Here is a 16493-nt window from a genome sequence, read left to right as displayed (position 1 = left end):
TACTGTGTATATGACATTGGTGAATGTGTGCTTGCACTATACTGTGTATATGACATTGGTGAATGTATGCTTGCAGCTCTACTGTGTATATGACATTGGTGACTGTATGCTTGCAGCTATACTGTGTATATGACATTGGCGAATATATATTTGCCAGTAAAGGCCCAAAGTCAACATAAATTGGAGGCCCAATTTATTACTGTTAAGAGGATTGTAGAAAAAGAATAGCTAGCTGCACATTGAACACGACCTATTCATTGGTACAGAACATGATCTTGTGGTGCAATAGAGGGCTTTTGGTTTGTTTGGACATACTTGCACATGTGCGCTCTAACAAGGAAGATTTGGGCATATTATATAGCTAACAACAATAAGTGTTAGGGGTGCTAGTACATTTATTTATGGTACTTATATAGCGCTGTCAATTTACACAGTGCTTTACATATATATGTTGTAAATTCACATCAGTCCTTAACCCTCAAGGGGTGTACTATCTAAGGTCCCTAACTTACATTCATATATATACTAGGGCCAATTTTGACAGGATCCAATTAACCTACCAGCATGTCTTTAGAGTGTGGAAGGAAACAGGAGTACCCAGAGGAAACCCACACAGACACAGGGAAAACATGCAAACTCCAGGCAGGAGGTGCCATGGTTGGGATTTGAACCAACAACCCTAGTACTACCAGGCAGAAGTGCTAACAATTTAGCCACTGTGCTACATTCAACTAGAACATGAAATAATCCCCCCCCAAAAAAATACATAGTCCAAATGTTTATTGATCAAATACACATTCCACATTTATTTGGACAGCAACAACAAGTAGGTACATTTAATTTCTTGGTAAAAAAAAAAAAAAAAAAAAAAAGCAGGATTGATGTTGCTAAAATAGAACGGTCCTGCTCATAAGAGCTTACAATCTAAAAGATTATACTTCTAATGAACTGTGCTTTCACAGGTTACAGCAGGAAACAAACAGTTAATATAAATCACGTACTAGGCTTATCTATCCACAAAACAAGCTGCAGATCAAAATATCAATATAAAAATACATACGTGCCAAAATAACACCTCCCACCTCCCCAAATCCCCGACACATACATTTCTTATCAGGTTTGTCTGAAAACTGAATTTCAGTCTAAATAAAGCAAACTTGGAAGAGCAGAGCAATGGACATGTGTTAGGATTACAATGCAAAGATAATAAACACAATCATTGTACAATAACACACAAACACACCTTAGAAGAAAGAACATGCAAAACATTTACAGCCCACATCAAAACACAGCGTGAGTGTGACCTGGGGCAATTCACCACAATATCTCTTCCTCCCCCAAACACAGCGTGAGTGTGGCCTGGGGCAATTCACCACAATATCTCTTCCTCCCCAAACCACCACAGACAAGGACTTGCAGAAATAATGTAGCCTGTGCAAGGAAAAAATCAGCCCCAACTGCATCTCTTTATATAAGGTAGGCCACACCCACCACTGTCATTCATTTGGTCAGAGAAAGTGTTTGCACCTGATGAATCCTCTTCCCACCTGCGGTAACCCTTGGTATACAGGCCCCACAAATTAGAGTCAGAAAGAAAGCCACAGTGACGTGTACCTGTGCAGCATACAACAGAACATTGAACAGGGATGTGAAAGGGAACCCTATTGGCAATATTTCTTGGCCCTATGGGCACACTTCACTCCAGATTATCGCATGAGTTAAGGCAGTCACATGACCACATCTCGCATGCAATACTGAAAATGTCAATTCACTTTTGCTAGTATGCGGCATTTCCCATAAATCGGAAAAACACTCAGGAAATCAAACATAAAAAGGCCTTACACTGCGGTCACATCAAAGCCGATTTGGCATTGTAACCCGTGTGTGTCACCTTGTGTGTCTGTACCCAGGCCAAACATTCCAGGGGGTGGAGACTTCTGATCCGGGCCATATGGGGGATTTCTGTTATCATTATGATTTAAAAAGGAGCCAAACAACTTTGTGATTATAAATGGCTTCATATGATCACTATCCCAATAAAAGACAGTTTTTTGGCAGATCAGTCATATTTTCAATATGAATACCAAAATGTCACAATTTCTGCCAGGGTGTGCAAACTTTTGAACACAACTGTGTATATATATATATATGTCTATATGTATGTGTGTGTATATATATGTGTGTGTGTGTTTATGTATATGTGTATATAGTGTGTATATATAATATATAATGCTCAGTACATAGTTGTCATAAAATAATGATGTTGATCACTGAAATTAATAACAAAAGTATGAATACAAATACACCGTGTTTCAAATTATTATGCAAATGATATTTTTGTCATTTCCCTCAATAATTGATGTAAATAACAGTCGGCATAATTCTCAGGTTACAACTATTAAGAGTACAATTCACATTTTATTGAACAAACCTCCTAATGATAACAGGATTTTTGTTCCAAATTATTCCGCACAGGAAGTTTCAAAACACTTTATAGGTTGTAAAGAACTGAAAATTGTCATTTGTTGTGTTTGCAGCATATTTACTGAAATCAAAAGCTATTTCAATCAAACTTTTAACAACATTTTAACTTTGTAAACATTTGAAGCGGTCACGTTACATTGTAACATAGGAGCCCTTATCTGATAGCAGATCACAAGTCTTGCATCCATTGAACTTGGGAGTTTTTGGACAGTTTCTGCTTGAATTTGTTTGCAAGATGTCAGAATAGCCTCCCAGAGCTGCTGTTTGGATGTAAACTGCCTCCCACCCTCATAGATCTTTTGCTTGAGGATGCTCCAAAGGTTCTCAATAGGATTGAGCCAGGGGAGGATGGAGGCCACACCATGACTCTCTCTCCATTTATCCCCATAGCAGCCATTGATGCAGAGGTATTCATTGCAGCATGAGATGGTGCATTGTCATGCATGAAGATGATTTTATTATGGAAAGCAGAGTTCTTCCTTCTGTACCAGGGAAGAAAGTGGTCAGTCATAAACTCCACATACTTTGCAGAGGTCATCTTTACACCTTCGGGGACCCTAAAGGGGCCGACCAGCTCTGTTCCCATGATTTCGGCCCAAAACATGACTCCACCACCACCTTGCTGACATCACAGCCTTGTTGGAACAGGGTGGCAGTCCACCAACCATCCACTACTCCATCCATCTGGACCATCCAGGGTTGCACGGCACTCATCAGTGAACAGGACTGTTTGAAAATGAGTCTTCATGTATTTTTCTGCCCAATGCAGCCATTCCTGCTTGTGAGCATTGGTTAGGGGTGGCCGAATAGAAGGTTTATGCACAGTTGCAGGACTCTGGAGGACTCTACACCTTGATTTCCGTGGGACTCCAGAGGCACCATCAGCTTCAAATATCTGTTTGCTGCTATGTAATGGGATTTTAGCAGCTGCTCTCTTGATCCGATGCATGGATCTGGCAGAAATCTTCCTCAATGTGCCTTTATCTGCACCAACCCGTCTGTGCTCTGAATCAGCCACAAATCTCTTCATAGTGCGATGATCACGCTTAGATTTTCATGAAATATTGAATGTTTTCATACCTCGTCCAAGGCATTGAACTATTTCACTCTTTTCGGCAGCAGAGATCCTTTTTCTTCCCCATATTGCTTGAAAATGTGCTCTGCTTAATAATGTGGAACGCCGTCCTTTAGTAGTTTTTCCTTCAATTGGGCTCACCAGCCAATCTAATTATCACAGGTGTCCCAGATTGTTTTCAGTGATCAAAAGAGCCCTGACACACAATGCCATCCATGAGTTACACTGAAAAACAAAATATTTCATCTTTGTGACACTTAAATGGAATTTGCAGAATAATTTGGAACACGGTGTAGTAATAAATCCATGATTCAGCTTTACCTGTACATTGTGATTAGAGCATATCGATCTTTTGCTGAGTGATTTGCATTAAATCCATGTTATTAGAGCTCTTAAAATGCTTCAGCAACTCTTTAGAACTCTTTCCAAGTGATCAGACGGGTTTAGAGGAATATTATGAGGAAGTATTGTGTTCGATGTGTCAGAATTGTAACAATGGCAGTGGAGAGAGGAACTTCAAACAATCAACAGCAGAGGCTGCTCAGATGGCGGTGGAATGCACGCCGGCATGTAACCACAGTGGGTGCCTGCTCAATGCGTTCCAGCCGCCATCTTTACTTGTCACTGGAGGGCATATCACAGGAGGTGCAACCGAGAAGCCGCTATGTAAATCCGCCCATATGTAAATCCGAACAGATGGAGGGCGGCTGCACACAGCCACAGTCTACTGCTCACTGCGTTGTCACTTGCGGGACGGAGAGCCCAGGAACCAACGTCTCCATCTCACAACACAAGGAGGGATGGAGGGGCACAGCGTCCACCTTGCACTAGATGGAAGAGTTTATGGATTATGATCCAAAGGAGGAAGGAAAAAAAGGGGGAAATTATGCAAATAACTCAAAAAATAAAATAAATGATTAACTAACAATTGATGGACCACAACACTGGTAAATTGAATTGATGATGCGACGTACGGTGAAGATGCCGATTTCCTTGCGATTTGAAAAACTTCTGACAGATCTCTATGCAAATCGTCACAAAAGTAGTACATGTACTACTATAGAAATCAGTGTCGGAAACGCACCCATGTGACCGCTCTAATAGCAGACAAGAGGGTGCAACTTGACATACGATTTGCAAGCCTCATGTCATGCAAATCACATGCCAAGTCGCACTCAATGTTACTGCTATTAGAGCGTTCATATTGGTGTGGTTCAAACTTGGTTGGAGCTGCAACAATTTTTACTTTTCATGTGATTTGCAGAGAGATCTGTGACAGATGTGTTGCAGATCGCACTTTAAATCAGCATGTCCCCCGACTTTGAAATCATGTGACTTCACTGTAAGTCCCATGATGTGACCGTAGTGTAAGTCGCACCACTTCAAAATCCGCTTTGATGTGACTGTGGAGTTAGCCCCCAGTCACATTGGGTGCAATTTGGCATACAATTTGCAAGTCGCAGGGCATGCAAATCGAATGCCAAGTCACATCCAGGGTGCACAATTTCAAGTGCGATTTGAGAATTGAAATTGTACCGGATATCGGATCTAATGAATGTGGATGTGAGTGTCTTAACGTAAGCGATTTGCTGCAGCACAATTTCAAAAGTAGTTCTTGTCTAACTTTTTCAGCATTTTGTAGCGATTTCACATATAGACTACTATAGAAATCGCAATAACTCATTGGTAAATCTACAGAAAATACGGTGAAAAAAAAGCAAAATTTAAATCACATCTAGTGTGAGCCAAGCAGGCAATCCAACAAAGGAAATAAATCTTTGAAGGCATGCGGTATCTGCATGCTCAGATAAGGGTCTGTTGTGGATTTGCGAGGGGAGGGGGGGGGACTCCATGCCATTATTTTATTTTTAAATCCTTTTCTCTCACTCTTCTCATGGTTTGAAAAACCTTCCCAAAAAGTGGGTGGAGTGTAAACCAGCATTATCCAATCAATCATTAGTCCAGGCCCTTATCTCATCCCATCGTTTGACATTCACATAAGGTGCTACTTTAAAGGTGTTTGAACAGACAAGGCCTCATTCTAATTCACATTCTCGGGATCATTGAGACAGGAAGCAAAGATGCTGCCACCAGCACATGTATGTTAGGGTAGTCACACGGAGATCATCCAAATTCATTGCTGTGGTTGGGATTCAAACCAAAAAGCTTAGCGTTGTAAGATATGTTGGGGGGTGTGATCGCCGGTATTTGTATGACACCACCCCTCACATAGCACACTAATAATATGTTGGGGGTGTGATCTCCGGTATTTGTATGACACCGCCCCTCACATAGCACACTAATAATATGTTGGGGGGGTGTGATCTCCGGTATTTGTATGACACCGCCCCTCACATAGTACACTAATAATATGTTGGGGGTGTGATCTCCAGTATTTGTATGACTCCAACCCTCACATAGCACACTAATAATATGTTGGGGGGGTGTGATCTCCGGTATTTGTATGACACCGCCCCTCACATAGTACACTAATAATATGTTGGGGTGTGATCTCCGGTATTTGTATGACACCGCCCCTCACATAGTACACTAATAATATGTTGGGGTGTGATCTCCGGTATTTGTATGACACCGCCCCTCACGTAGTACACTAATAATATGTTGGGGGGTGTGATCTCCGGTATTTGTATGACACCGCCCCTCATATAGTACACTAATAATATGTTGGGGGGGTGTGATCTCCGGTATTTGTATGACACCGCCCCTCACGTAGTACACTAATAACATGTTGGGGGGTGTGATCTCCGGTATTTGTATGACACCGCCCCTCACATAGTACACTAATAATATGTTGGGGGGGTGATCTCCGGTAATTGTATGACACCACCCCTCACTCTAGTGGCCATAATGAGGTATTACTTCCAAAATGCCTCAAATCATGAAAAACAGTTCCATACCACATTATGGCCACTAGATGGAGACAATGATCATAGGAAATCCCTGTATGAAAAGACCAACATGTAACATGGCTGAATGAATGCTGGTCATATTAGTCCATCTATTCTCTAAGTGGGGTGGTATCTATTGGGCCAATCTCTTTTACAAACCACACATAATATTGCCCTTCAAAGTGAAAACAGAAATGATTTGCAGAAAATCAAAAAGTAGAAATATTTTCCGGTGGATCCCCTCTACCCAGACCCCATATGTAGACATAGAACAACAAGCGGTGTTCCCTCTCGTGCCGCACTCCTCCAACCACCCAAACCCACACAGAAGCCAAGGGAAATAATGAGAGGAAAGTTCCCCCCTAGTTTGGGGCGGAGTTCTCATTCCCTCCTGTTGGGGGATGGGAGAAGGATGGACTGAAGACAGAGAGACGCTTCGGGGTCACCACTGTTCTGTAGAGCCTTGAAATGAAGGACATCAACTTCAGAAGTTCTTGTTGTCTGTGTAAAGTTCCCCGATAACGAGATCTGGGCTCTCCCGGCTTCTAGCTCTGTAACCCGCTATATCATTATCAGGAAACGCAACTCCGACACCCAAGAAGGGCTGAAGTTGTGTCCTTCATTTCCAGGATCTACTGACCACTCTGCACCCCGACATTTACTGCACTTCATCCATGTCTTTGGGGGCCTCTCATCTCCTTATCAACTGTTTCTTCCATGATGAAGATCAGCCATGGAGTATATCTGAGGTGTATATCAGGGTGTGCTTCTTCCCCACATGAGAGCTGGGATGTCCAGCAACATTCATCTAGAAGACATTTCCCACACTCAAGGTACTAATACACCTCCAGAGTTGTGTGGGACCCCTGATGTACAGGAAGACAGGACTTCAGCGAGGAACATTTCCCTCACTCAGGACAGGAAAGTGGCTTCTGCCCCGTGTGAGATCTCTGATGTTTGGAAAGATTGAAGTTACTTGAAAAACATTTCCCACACTCAGGACAGGAATACGGCTTTTCCCCCGTGTGACATCTCTGATGTTTGTAAAGACGGGACTTCTCTGGAAAACCTTTCCCACACTCAGGACAGGAATATGGCTTCTCCCCTGTGTGAGATCTCTGATGTTTGAAAAGATTGGACTGCTGTGAAAAACATTTCCCACACTCAGGACAGGAATATGGCTTCTCCCCCGTATGAGATCTCTGATGTGTGTTAAGATGGAACTTCACTGAAAAACATTTCCCACACTCAGTACAGGAATATGGCTTCTCCCCCGTGTGAGATCTCTGATGTCTGTAAAGACTGGACGTCTCTGAAAAACATTTCCCACACTCAGGACAGGAATACGGCTTCTCCCCTGTGTGAGATCTCTGATGTATGGAAAGAACGGACTTGTCTGAAAAACATTTCCCACACTCAGGACAGGAATATGGCTTCTTCCCCGTGTGAGATCTCTGATGTCTGTAAAGACCGGACTTCTCTGAAAAACATTTCCCGCACTCAGGACAGGAATATGGCTTCTCCCCTGTGTGAGTTATTTTATGCCTATTAAGACCAGATTTATAATGGAAACCCTTCCCACACTCAGTACAGGAGAAGCTCTTCCCTGTTGGAAGGCCGGCCCGGTCCCGCACAGTCTGAGGTTCCTCAGGATACAAGGAATCCGATGGTCCATCTACACTGGGTGGTGCCGGATGGACATCCTCAGAGGTTTTCCTCATCTCCCGGCCATGGACTAAAAGACAAAGAGGATTCTCCCCCGTGTGAGATCTCTGATGTCTGTAAAGACTGGACTTACTTGTAAAACATTTCCCGCACTCAGAACAGGAATATGGCTTATCCCCCGTATGAGATCGCTGATGTGTGTAAAGATTGGACTTCAGTGAAAAACATTTCCCACACTCAGGACAGGAATACGGCTTCTCCCCTGTGTGAGATCTCTGATGTATGGAAAGAACGGACTTGTCTGAAAAACATTTCCCACACTCAGGACAGGAATATGGCTTCTTCCCCGTGTGAGATCTCTGATGTCTGTAAAGACCGGACTTCTCTGAAAAACATTTCCCGCACTCAGGACAGGAATATGGCTTCTCCCCTGTGTGAGTTATTTTATGCCTATTAAGACCAGATTTATAATGGAAACCCTTCCCACACTCAGTACAGGAGAAGCTCTTCCCTGTTGGAAGGCCGGCCCGGTCCCGCACAGTCTGAGGTTCCTCAGGATACAAGGAATCCGATGGTCCATCTACACTGGGTGGTGCCGGATGGACATCCTCAGAGGTTTTCCTCATCTCCCGGCCATGGACTAAAAGACAAAGAGGATTCTCCCCCGTGTGAGTTCTCTGGTGTGTGTAAAGTTTGGACTTACTTGTAAAACATTTCCCGCACTCAGGACAAGAATATGCCTTATCCCCCATGTGAGATCTCTGATGTGTGTAAAGACTGGACTTCTCTGAAAAACATTTCCCGCACTCAGGACAGGAATACGGCTTATCCCCCGTGTGAGATTTCTGATCTGTGCACAGATTGGTCTTCATTGAAAAACATTTCCCGCACTCAGGACAGGAATACGGCTTCTCCCCCGTGTGAGATCTTTTGTGCACATTAAGAATGGATTTATAACTGAAACATTTCCCGCACTCAGTACAGGAGAACCTCTTCCCTGTTGGAAGGCCGGTCCAGTCCCACACAGTCTGAGGTTCCTCAGGATACAAGGAATCTGATGGTCCTTCTACACTGGGTGGTGCCGGATGGACATTGGAGGGAGCCGGGTTTTCTCCTGGACTATACTGTGTGATGTCCTCATCTTCTACTTTCCAGTCTTGAGACAAAGTGAGACAATCCTCGGAGGTTTTCCTCATCTCCCGGCCATGGACTAAAATACAAAGACAAAGAGGATTACTAGACAGGAGCTGATTGGTTCCCCCAAACCAGGACTCCGCCCACATCAGGCAGCTTGGTCTCTGAGGAGTTTACAATTCCACCCTCAAGGGAACTAGGAAATGGCTCCTCTGATCTCCTACCAGGTCATTTCTTTATTCATGGACCTTAGTCAGAGAGTGAGGAAACAACCAGAACTGTCTTTTATAGGAGGGACAGTGATGAGGGGATTATAGGACGAGGGTCCCCACCCCTTCTATCACTCATCGCCATCTTCCCAACACAAGAAGTACTGCACTTCCTTATTTAGTCCATGATTTAGTCATGAAGAACAGCGGGGCTGAGCCCCACCAGAGGTCAGAGAGTGAGGATGGGGGGAGAACAATCAAGATGAAGACTGGACTGATCCTGAAGACCACCATCATTGGGGTATTGACTCCTCCCTCATTATCACTTTCTGTTTAAGGGTCCAAAGTTGGAGGATGTTATCACATTATTATCACCATGTAAAAGTCTGTGCTCCAATCACATCATCCGATATAAAATGTCCAGCTGGGAGGAAATGGGGGAACAAAAGAGAATCCATATTATGTGTATATATAGCAGTGGGGGGAGGGGGCAGAAGTCAGGAGTATGTAATGTACAACATAGAGTATATAGTGCAGGGGTCAGGAGTATGTAATGTACAACATAGAGTATATAGAGCAGGGGTCAGGAGTATGTAATGTACAACATAGAGTATATAGTGCAGGGGTCAGGAGTATGTAATGTACAACATGGAGTATATAGTGCAGGGGTCAGGAGTATGTAATGTACGACATAGAGTATATAGTGCAGGGGTCAGGAGTATGTAATGTACGACATAGAGTAAATAGTGCAGGGGTCAGGAGTATGTAATGTACAACATAGAGTATAAAGTGCAGGGGTCAGGAGAATGTAATGTACAACATAGAGTATATAGAGCAAGGGTCAGGAGAATGTAATGTACAACATAGAGTATGTAGTGCAGGGGTCAGGAGTATGTAATGTACAACATAGAGTATATAGTGCAGGGGTCAGGAGTATGTAATGTACAACATAGAGTATATAGTGCAGGGGTCAGAAGTATGTAATGTAAAACATAGAGTATATAGTGCAGGGGTCAGGAGTATGTAATGTACAACATAGAGTATATAGTGCAGGGGTCAGGAGTATGTAATGTACAACATAGAGTATATAGTGCAGGGGTCAGGAGTATGTAATGTACAACATAGAGTATATAGTGCAGGGGTCAGGAGTATGTAATGTACAACATAGAGTATATAGTGCAGGGGTCAGGAGTATGTAATGTACAACATAGAGTATATAGTGCAGGGGTCAGGAGTATGTAATGTACAACATAGAGTATATAGTGCAGGGGTCAGGAGTATGTAATGTACAACATAGAGTATATAGTGCAGGGGTCAGGAGTATGTAATGTACAACATAGAGTATATAGTGCAGGGGTCAGGAGTATGTAATGTACAACATAGAGTATAAAGTGCAGGGGTCAAGAGTATATAATGTACAACATAGAGTATATAGTGCAGGGGTCAGGAGGATGTAATGTACAACATAGAGTATATAGAGCAGGGGTCAGGAGTATGTAATGTACAACATAGAGTATATAGTGTAGGGGTCAGGAGTATGTAATGTACAACATAGAGTATATAGTGCAGGGGTCAGGAGAATGTAATGTACAACATAGAGTATATAGAGCAGGGGTCAGGAGAATGTAATGTACAACATAGAGTATATAGTGCAGGGGTCAGGAGTATGTAATGTACAACATAGAGTATATAGTGCAGGGGTCAGGAGTATGTAATGTACAACATAGAGTATATAGTGCAGGGGTCAGGAGTATGTAATGTACAAGTTATATAGTATAAGGGTCAGGACTCACAGTATTAGTATTCTGTAATCAGTGGAAGCTTAAATGTTTACTGTAGAAAACATCTAGAGGTGAGATGGGATTAAACCATCATGAAACAGGTTAGATTGGAGGTGAGCAAATCCTTGGACAGAGGGGTGGAGGTGGACGTGGTATACTTGGAGAGAGGGGTGGACGTGGTATACTTGAACAGAGGGGTTGGCGGTGGACGTGGTATACTTGGACAGGGGGGTGGCTGTGGACGTGGTATACTTGGACAGAGGGGTGGCGGTGGACGTGGTATACTTGGACAGAGGGGTGGCGGGGACGTGGTATACATTGACTTAGGGGTGGCGGTGGACGTGGTATACTTGGACAGAGGGGTTGGCGGTGGACGTGGTATACTGGGACAGAGGGGTGGCTTTGGACGTGGTATGCTTGGACAGGGGGGTGGCGGTGAACGTGGTATACTTGGACAGAGGGGTGGCTGTGGACGTGGTATACTTGGACAGAGGGGTGGCGGTGGACGTGGTATACTCAGACAGAGGGGTGGCGGTGGACGTGGTATACTCGGACAGAGGGGTGGCGGTGGACGTGGTATACTCGGACAGAGGGGTGGCGGTGGACGTGGTATACTCGGACAGAGGGGTGGCGGTGGACGTGGTATACTCGGACAGAGGGGTGGCAGTGGACGTGGCATACTCGGACAGAGGGGTGGCGGTGGTATACTCGGACAGAGGGGTGGCGGTGGACGTGGTACACTTGGACAGAGGGGTGGCGGTGGACGTGGTACACTTGGACAGAGGGGTGGCGGTGGACGTGGTACACTTGGACAGAGGGGTGGCGGTGGACGTGGTACACTTGGACAGAGGGGTGGCGGTGGACGTGGTATACTTGGACAGAGGGGTGGTGGTGGACGTGGTATACTTGGACAGAGGGGTGGCGGTGGACGTGGTATACTTGGACACAGTTCCCCACACACGGCTAATGTGTAAGGTAAATCTACAGGCTGGAAAAATCTGAATGCAATTGGATTGAATACTGGCTAAAATATAGTATTCAGAGAGTAGTGGTTAATGATTCATACTCTGAATGGTCAGGGGGTGTCAGTTGGGTACCCCAAGGTTCAGTATTAGTGGGGTACCCCAAGTTTCAGTGCCATCAGTGGGGTACCCCAAGGTTCATTGTTAGTGGGGTACCCCAAGATTCAGTGTCTTCCGTGGTGTACCCTAAGGTTCAGTGTTATTAGTGGGGTACCCCAAGGTTCATTGTTAGTGGGGTACCCCAAGATTCAGTGTCTTCCGTGGGGTACCTTAAGGTTCAGTGTGATTAGTGGAGTACCACAAGGTTGTGTGATTATTAGGGTACCCCAAGGTTCAGTGACATCAGTGGTGTACCCCAAAGGTTCAGTATTAGTAGGGTACCCCAAGGTTCAGTGTTACTAGTGGCTGAAAAGAGAGGAAAGGGGGGAGGATGAGGGAAAATATATTTCAGGATGGTTAGTCCCTTCGCCAACATGGAGGTTGAAACCAAAATGGTTGAACCGCATCCATCTCTGATGCGCACTTTTGCAACAATCCCCACTTCAGTCGATCCTGATTACGGCAGCCAGACTCATCCACCTTACCAACCGCTTAGTTTCTACCACCCCCCTCTGCCAATCCCTCCACTGGCTTCCGATTGCCCAACGGATCAAATTCAAACTGCTAACACTGACGTACAAAGCCGTCCACCATACTGCCCCGAACTACATCACCGACCTAATATCCAAGTACCACCCAACACACACACTCCGCTCCTCACAAGACCTCCTTCTCTCTAGTTCCCAGATCTCCTCCTCCCATGCCTGCCTCCAGGACGTCACCCATCCTCTGTAACTCCCTACCCCAATCCATCAGACTATCACCCACTCTCCTCTCCTTTAGGCGCACCCTGAAAACCCATCTCTTCAGGGAGCCTATACCACCCTCTGCTAACTGCCGATCTCCTCCACTCTTCCTACCACTCCATCCCCCACAGCTTTTCCTCCCGTACCACTATCCCCTCCCTCCTAGATTGTAAGCTCCAAGGAGCAGGGCCCTCGAACCCCTCGTGTATTGTATTGTATTGGTATTGTTCTGTCACATGTTCTGTCCCCCTTTGTAATGTACAGCGCTGAGCGAACTATTGGCGCTTTATAAATACTGTATAATAATAAATGGGGGATATGATCTCCATGTATAATACATAAGGGGGATATGATCTCCATGTATAATACATAAGGGGGGATATGATCTCCATGTATAATACATAAGGGGGATATGATCTCCATGTATAATACATAAGGGGGGATATGATCTCCATGTATAATACATAAGGGGGGATATGATCTCCATGTATAATACATAAGGGGGGATATGATCTCCATGTATAATACATAAGGGGGGATATGATCTCCATGTATAATACATAAGGGGGATATGATCTCCATGTATAATACATAAGGGGGGATATGATCTCCATGTATAATACATAAGGGGGGGATATGATCTCTATTTATAATACATAAGGGGGGATATGATCACCATGTATAATACATAAGGGGGGATATGATCTCCATGTATAATACATAAGGGGGGATATGATCTCCATGTATAATACATAAGGGGGGATATGATCACCATGTATAATACATAAGGGGGGATATGATCACCATGTATAATACATAAGGGGGGGGTATGATCTCCATGTATAATACATAAGGGGGGGATATGATCTCCATGTATACTACATAAGGGGGATATGATCTCCATGTATAATACATAAGGGGGGATATGATCTCCAAGTATAATACATAAGGGGGGGATATGATCTCCATGTATAATACATAAGGGGGATATGATCTCCATGTATAATACATAAGGGGGGATATGATCTCCATGTATAATACATAAGGGGGGATATGATCTCCATGTATAATACATAAGGGGGGATATGATCTCCATGTATAATACATAAGGGGGGATATGATCACCATGTATAATACATAAGGGGGGATATGATCTCCATGTATAAATACATAAGGGGGATATGATCTCCATGTATAATACATAAGGGGGGATATGATCTCCATGTATAATACATAAGGGGGGATATGATCTCCATGTATAATACATAAGGAGGGATATGATCTCCATGTATAATACATAAGGGGGGGATATGATCTCCATGTATAATACATAAGGGGGGATATGATCTCCATGTATAATACATAAGGGGGGGATATGATCTCCATGTATAATACATAAGGGGGGATATGATCACCATGTATAATACATAAGGGGGGATATGATCTCCATGTATAATACATAAGGAGGGATATGATCTACATGTATAATACATAAGGGGGGATATGATCTCCATGTATAATACATAAGGGGGGATATGATCTCCATGTATAATACATAAGGGGGGATATGATCACCATGTATAATACATAAGGGGGGATATGATCTCCATGTATAATACATAAGGGGGGATATGATCACCATGTATAATACATAAGGGGGGATATGATCTCCATGTATAATACATAAGGGGGGATATGATCACCATGTATAATACATAAGGGGGGATATGATCACCATGTATAATACATAAGGGGGGATATGATCTCCATGTATAATACATAAGGGGGGGATATGATCGTCATGTATAATATATAAGGGGGGATATGATTTCCATGTATAATACATAAGGGGGATATGATCTCCATGTATAATACATAAGGGGGATATGATCTCCATGTATAATACATAAGGGGGGATATGATCTCCATGTATAATACATAAGGGGGGATATGATCTCCATGTATAATACATAAGGGGGGATATGATCTCCATGTATAATACATAAGGGGGGATATGATCTCCATGTATAATACATAAGGGGGGATATGATCTCCATGTATAATACATAAGGGGGGATATGATCTCCATGTATAATACATAAGGGGGGATATGATCTCCATGTATAATACATAAGGGGGATATGATCTCCATGTATAATACATAAGGGGGGATATGATCTCCATGTATAATACATAAGGGGGGGATATGATCTCTATTTATAATACATAAGGGGGGATATGATCACCATGTATAATACATAAGGGGGGATATGATCTCCATGTATAATACATAAGGGGGGATATGATCTCCATGTATAATACATAAGGGGGGATATGATCACCATGTATAATACATAAGGGGGGATATGATCACCATGTATAATACATAAGGGGGGGGTATGATCTCCATGTATAATACATAAGGGGGGGATATGATCTCCATGTATACTACATAAGGGGGATATGATCTCCATGTATAATACATAAGGGGGGATATGATCTCCAAGTATAATACATAAGGGGGGGATATGATCTCCATGTATAATACATAAGGGGGATATGATCTCCATGTATAATACATAAGGGGGGATATGATCTCCATGTATAATACATAAGGGGGGATATGATCTCCATGTATAATACATAAGGGGGGATATGATCACCATGTATAATACATAAGGGGGGATATGATCTCCATGTATAAATACATAAGGGGGATATGATCTCCATGTATAATACATAAGGGGGGGATATGATCGTCATGTATAATATATAAGGGGGGATATGATCTCCATGTATAATACATAAGGGGGGGATATGATCGTCATGTATAATATATAAGGGGGGATATGATCTCCATGTATAATACATAAGGGGGGGATATGATCGTCATGTATAATATATAAGGGGGGATATGATCTCCATGTATAATACATAAGGGGGGGATATGATCTCCATGTATAATACATAAGGGGGGATATGATCTCCATGTATAATACATAAGGGGGATATGATCTCCATGTATAATACATAAGGGGGGATATGATCTCCATGTATAATACATAAGGGGGGATATGATCTCCATGTATAATACATAAGGGGGGGATATGATCGTCATGTATAATATATAAGGGGGGATATGATCTCCATGTATAATACATAAGGGGGGGATATGATCGTCATGTATAATATATAAGGGGGGATATGATCTCCATGTATAATACATAAGGGGGGGATATGATCTCCATGTATAATACATAAGGGGGGATATGATCTCCATGTATAATACATAAGGGGGATATGATCACCATGTATAATACATAAGGGGGATATGATCTCCATGTATAATACATAAGGGGGGATATGATC

At 43.2% G+C, this 16493-nt stretch overlaps 1 protein-coding gene across 1 annotated transcript in view; it reads right to left on the bottom strand.

Moving 5' to 3' along the window:
• Nucleotides 1-2398: 2398 nt before the first annotated feature.
• Nucleotides 2399-16493, bottom strand: part of LOC149460692 (uncharacterized) — a 29347-nt gene continuing 15252 nt past the window's right edge. Inside the window, exon 2 of the mRNA XM_089679354.1 lies at nt 2399-9123. Coding sequence (XP_089535480.1) covers nt 7377-9123 — 1747 coding nt within the window. The 3' untranslated portion in view covers nt 2399-7376. The remainder of the gene's footprint in view (nt 9124-16493) is intronic.

The sequence above is a fragment of the Staurois parvus genome, unplaced genomic scaffold (assembly GCF_062004578.1).
Source record: "Staurois parvus isolate SC_StPar_1 unplaced genomic scaffold, SC_StPar_1.0 ptg000222l, whole genome shotgun sequence".
Classification (NCBI taxonomy): Eukaryota; Metazoa; Chordata; class Amphibia; order Anura; family Ranidae; genus Staurois; species Staurois parvus.
The sequence above is the reverse complement of the archived record's forward strand: the minus strand, read 5'-3'. Positions and strand labels throughout refer to the sequence as shown.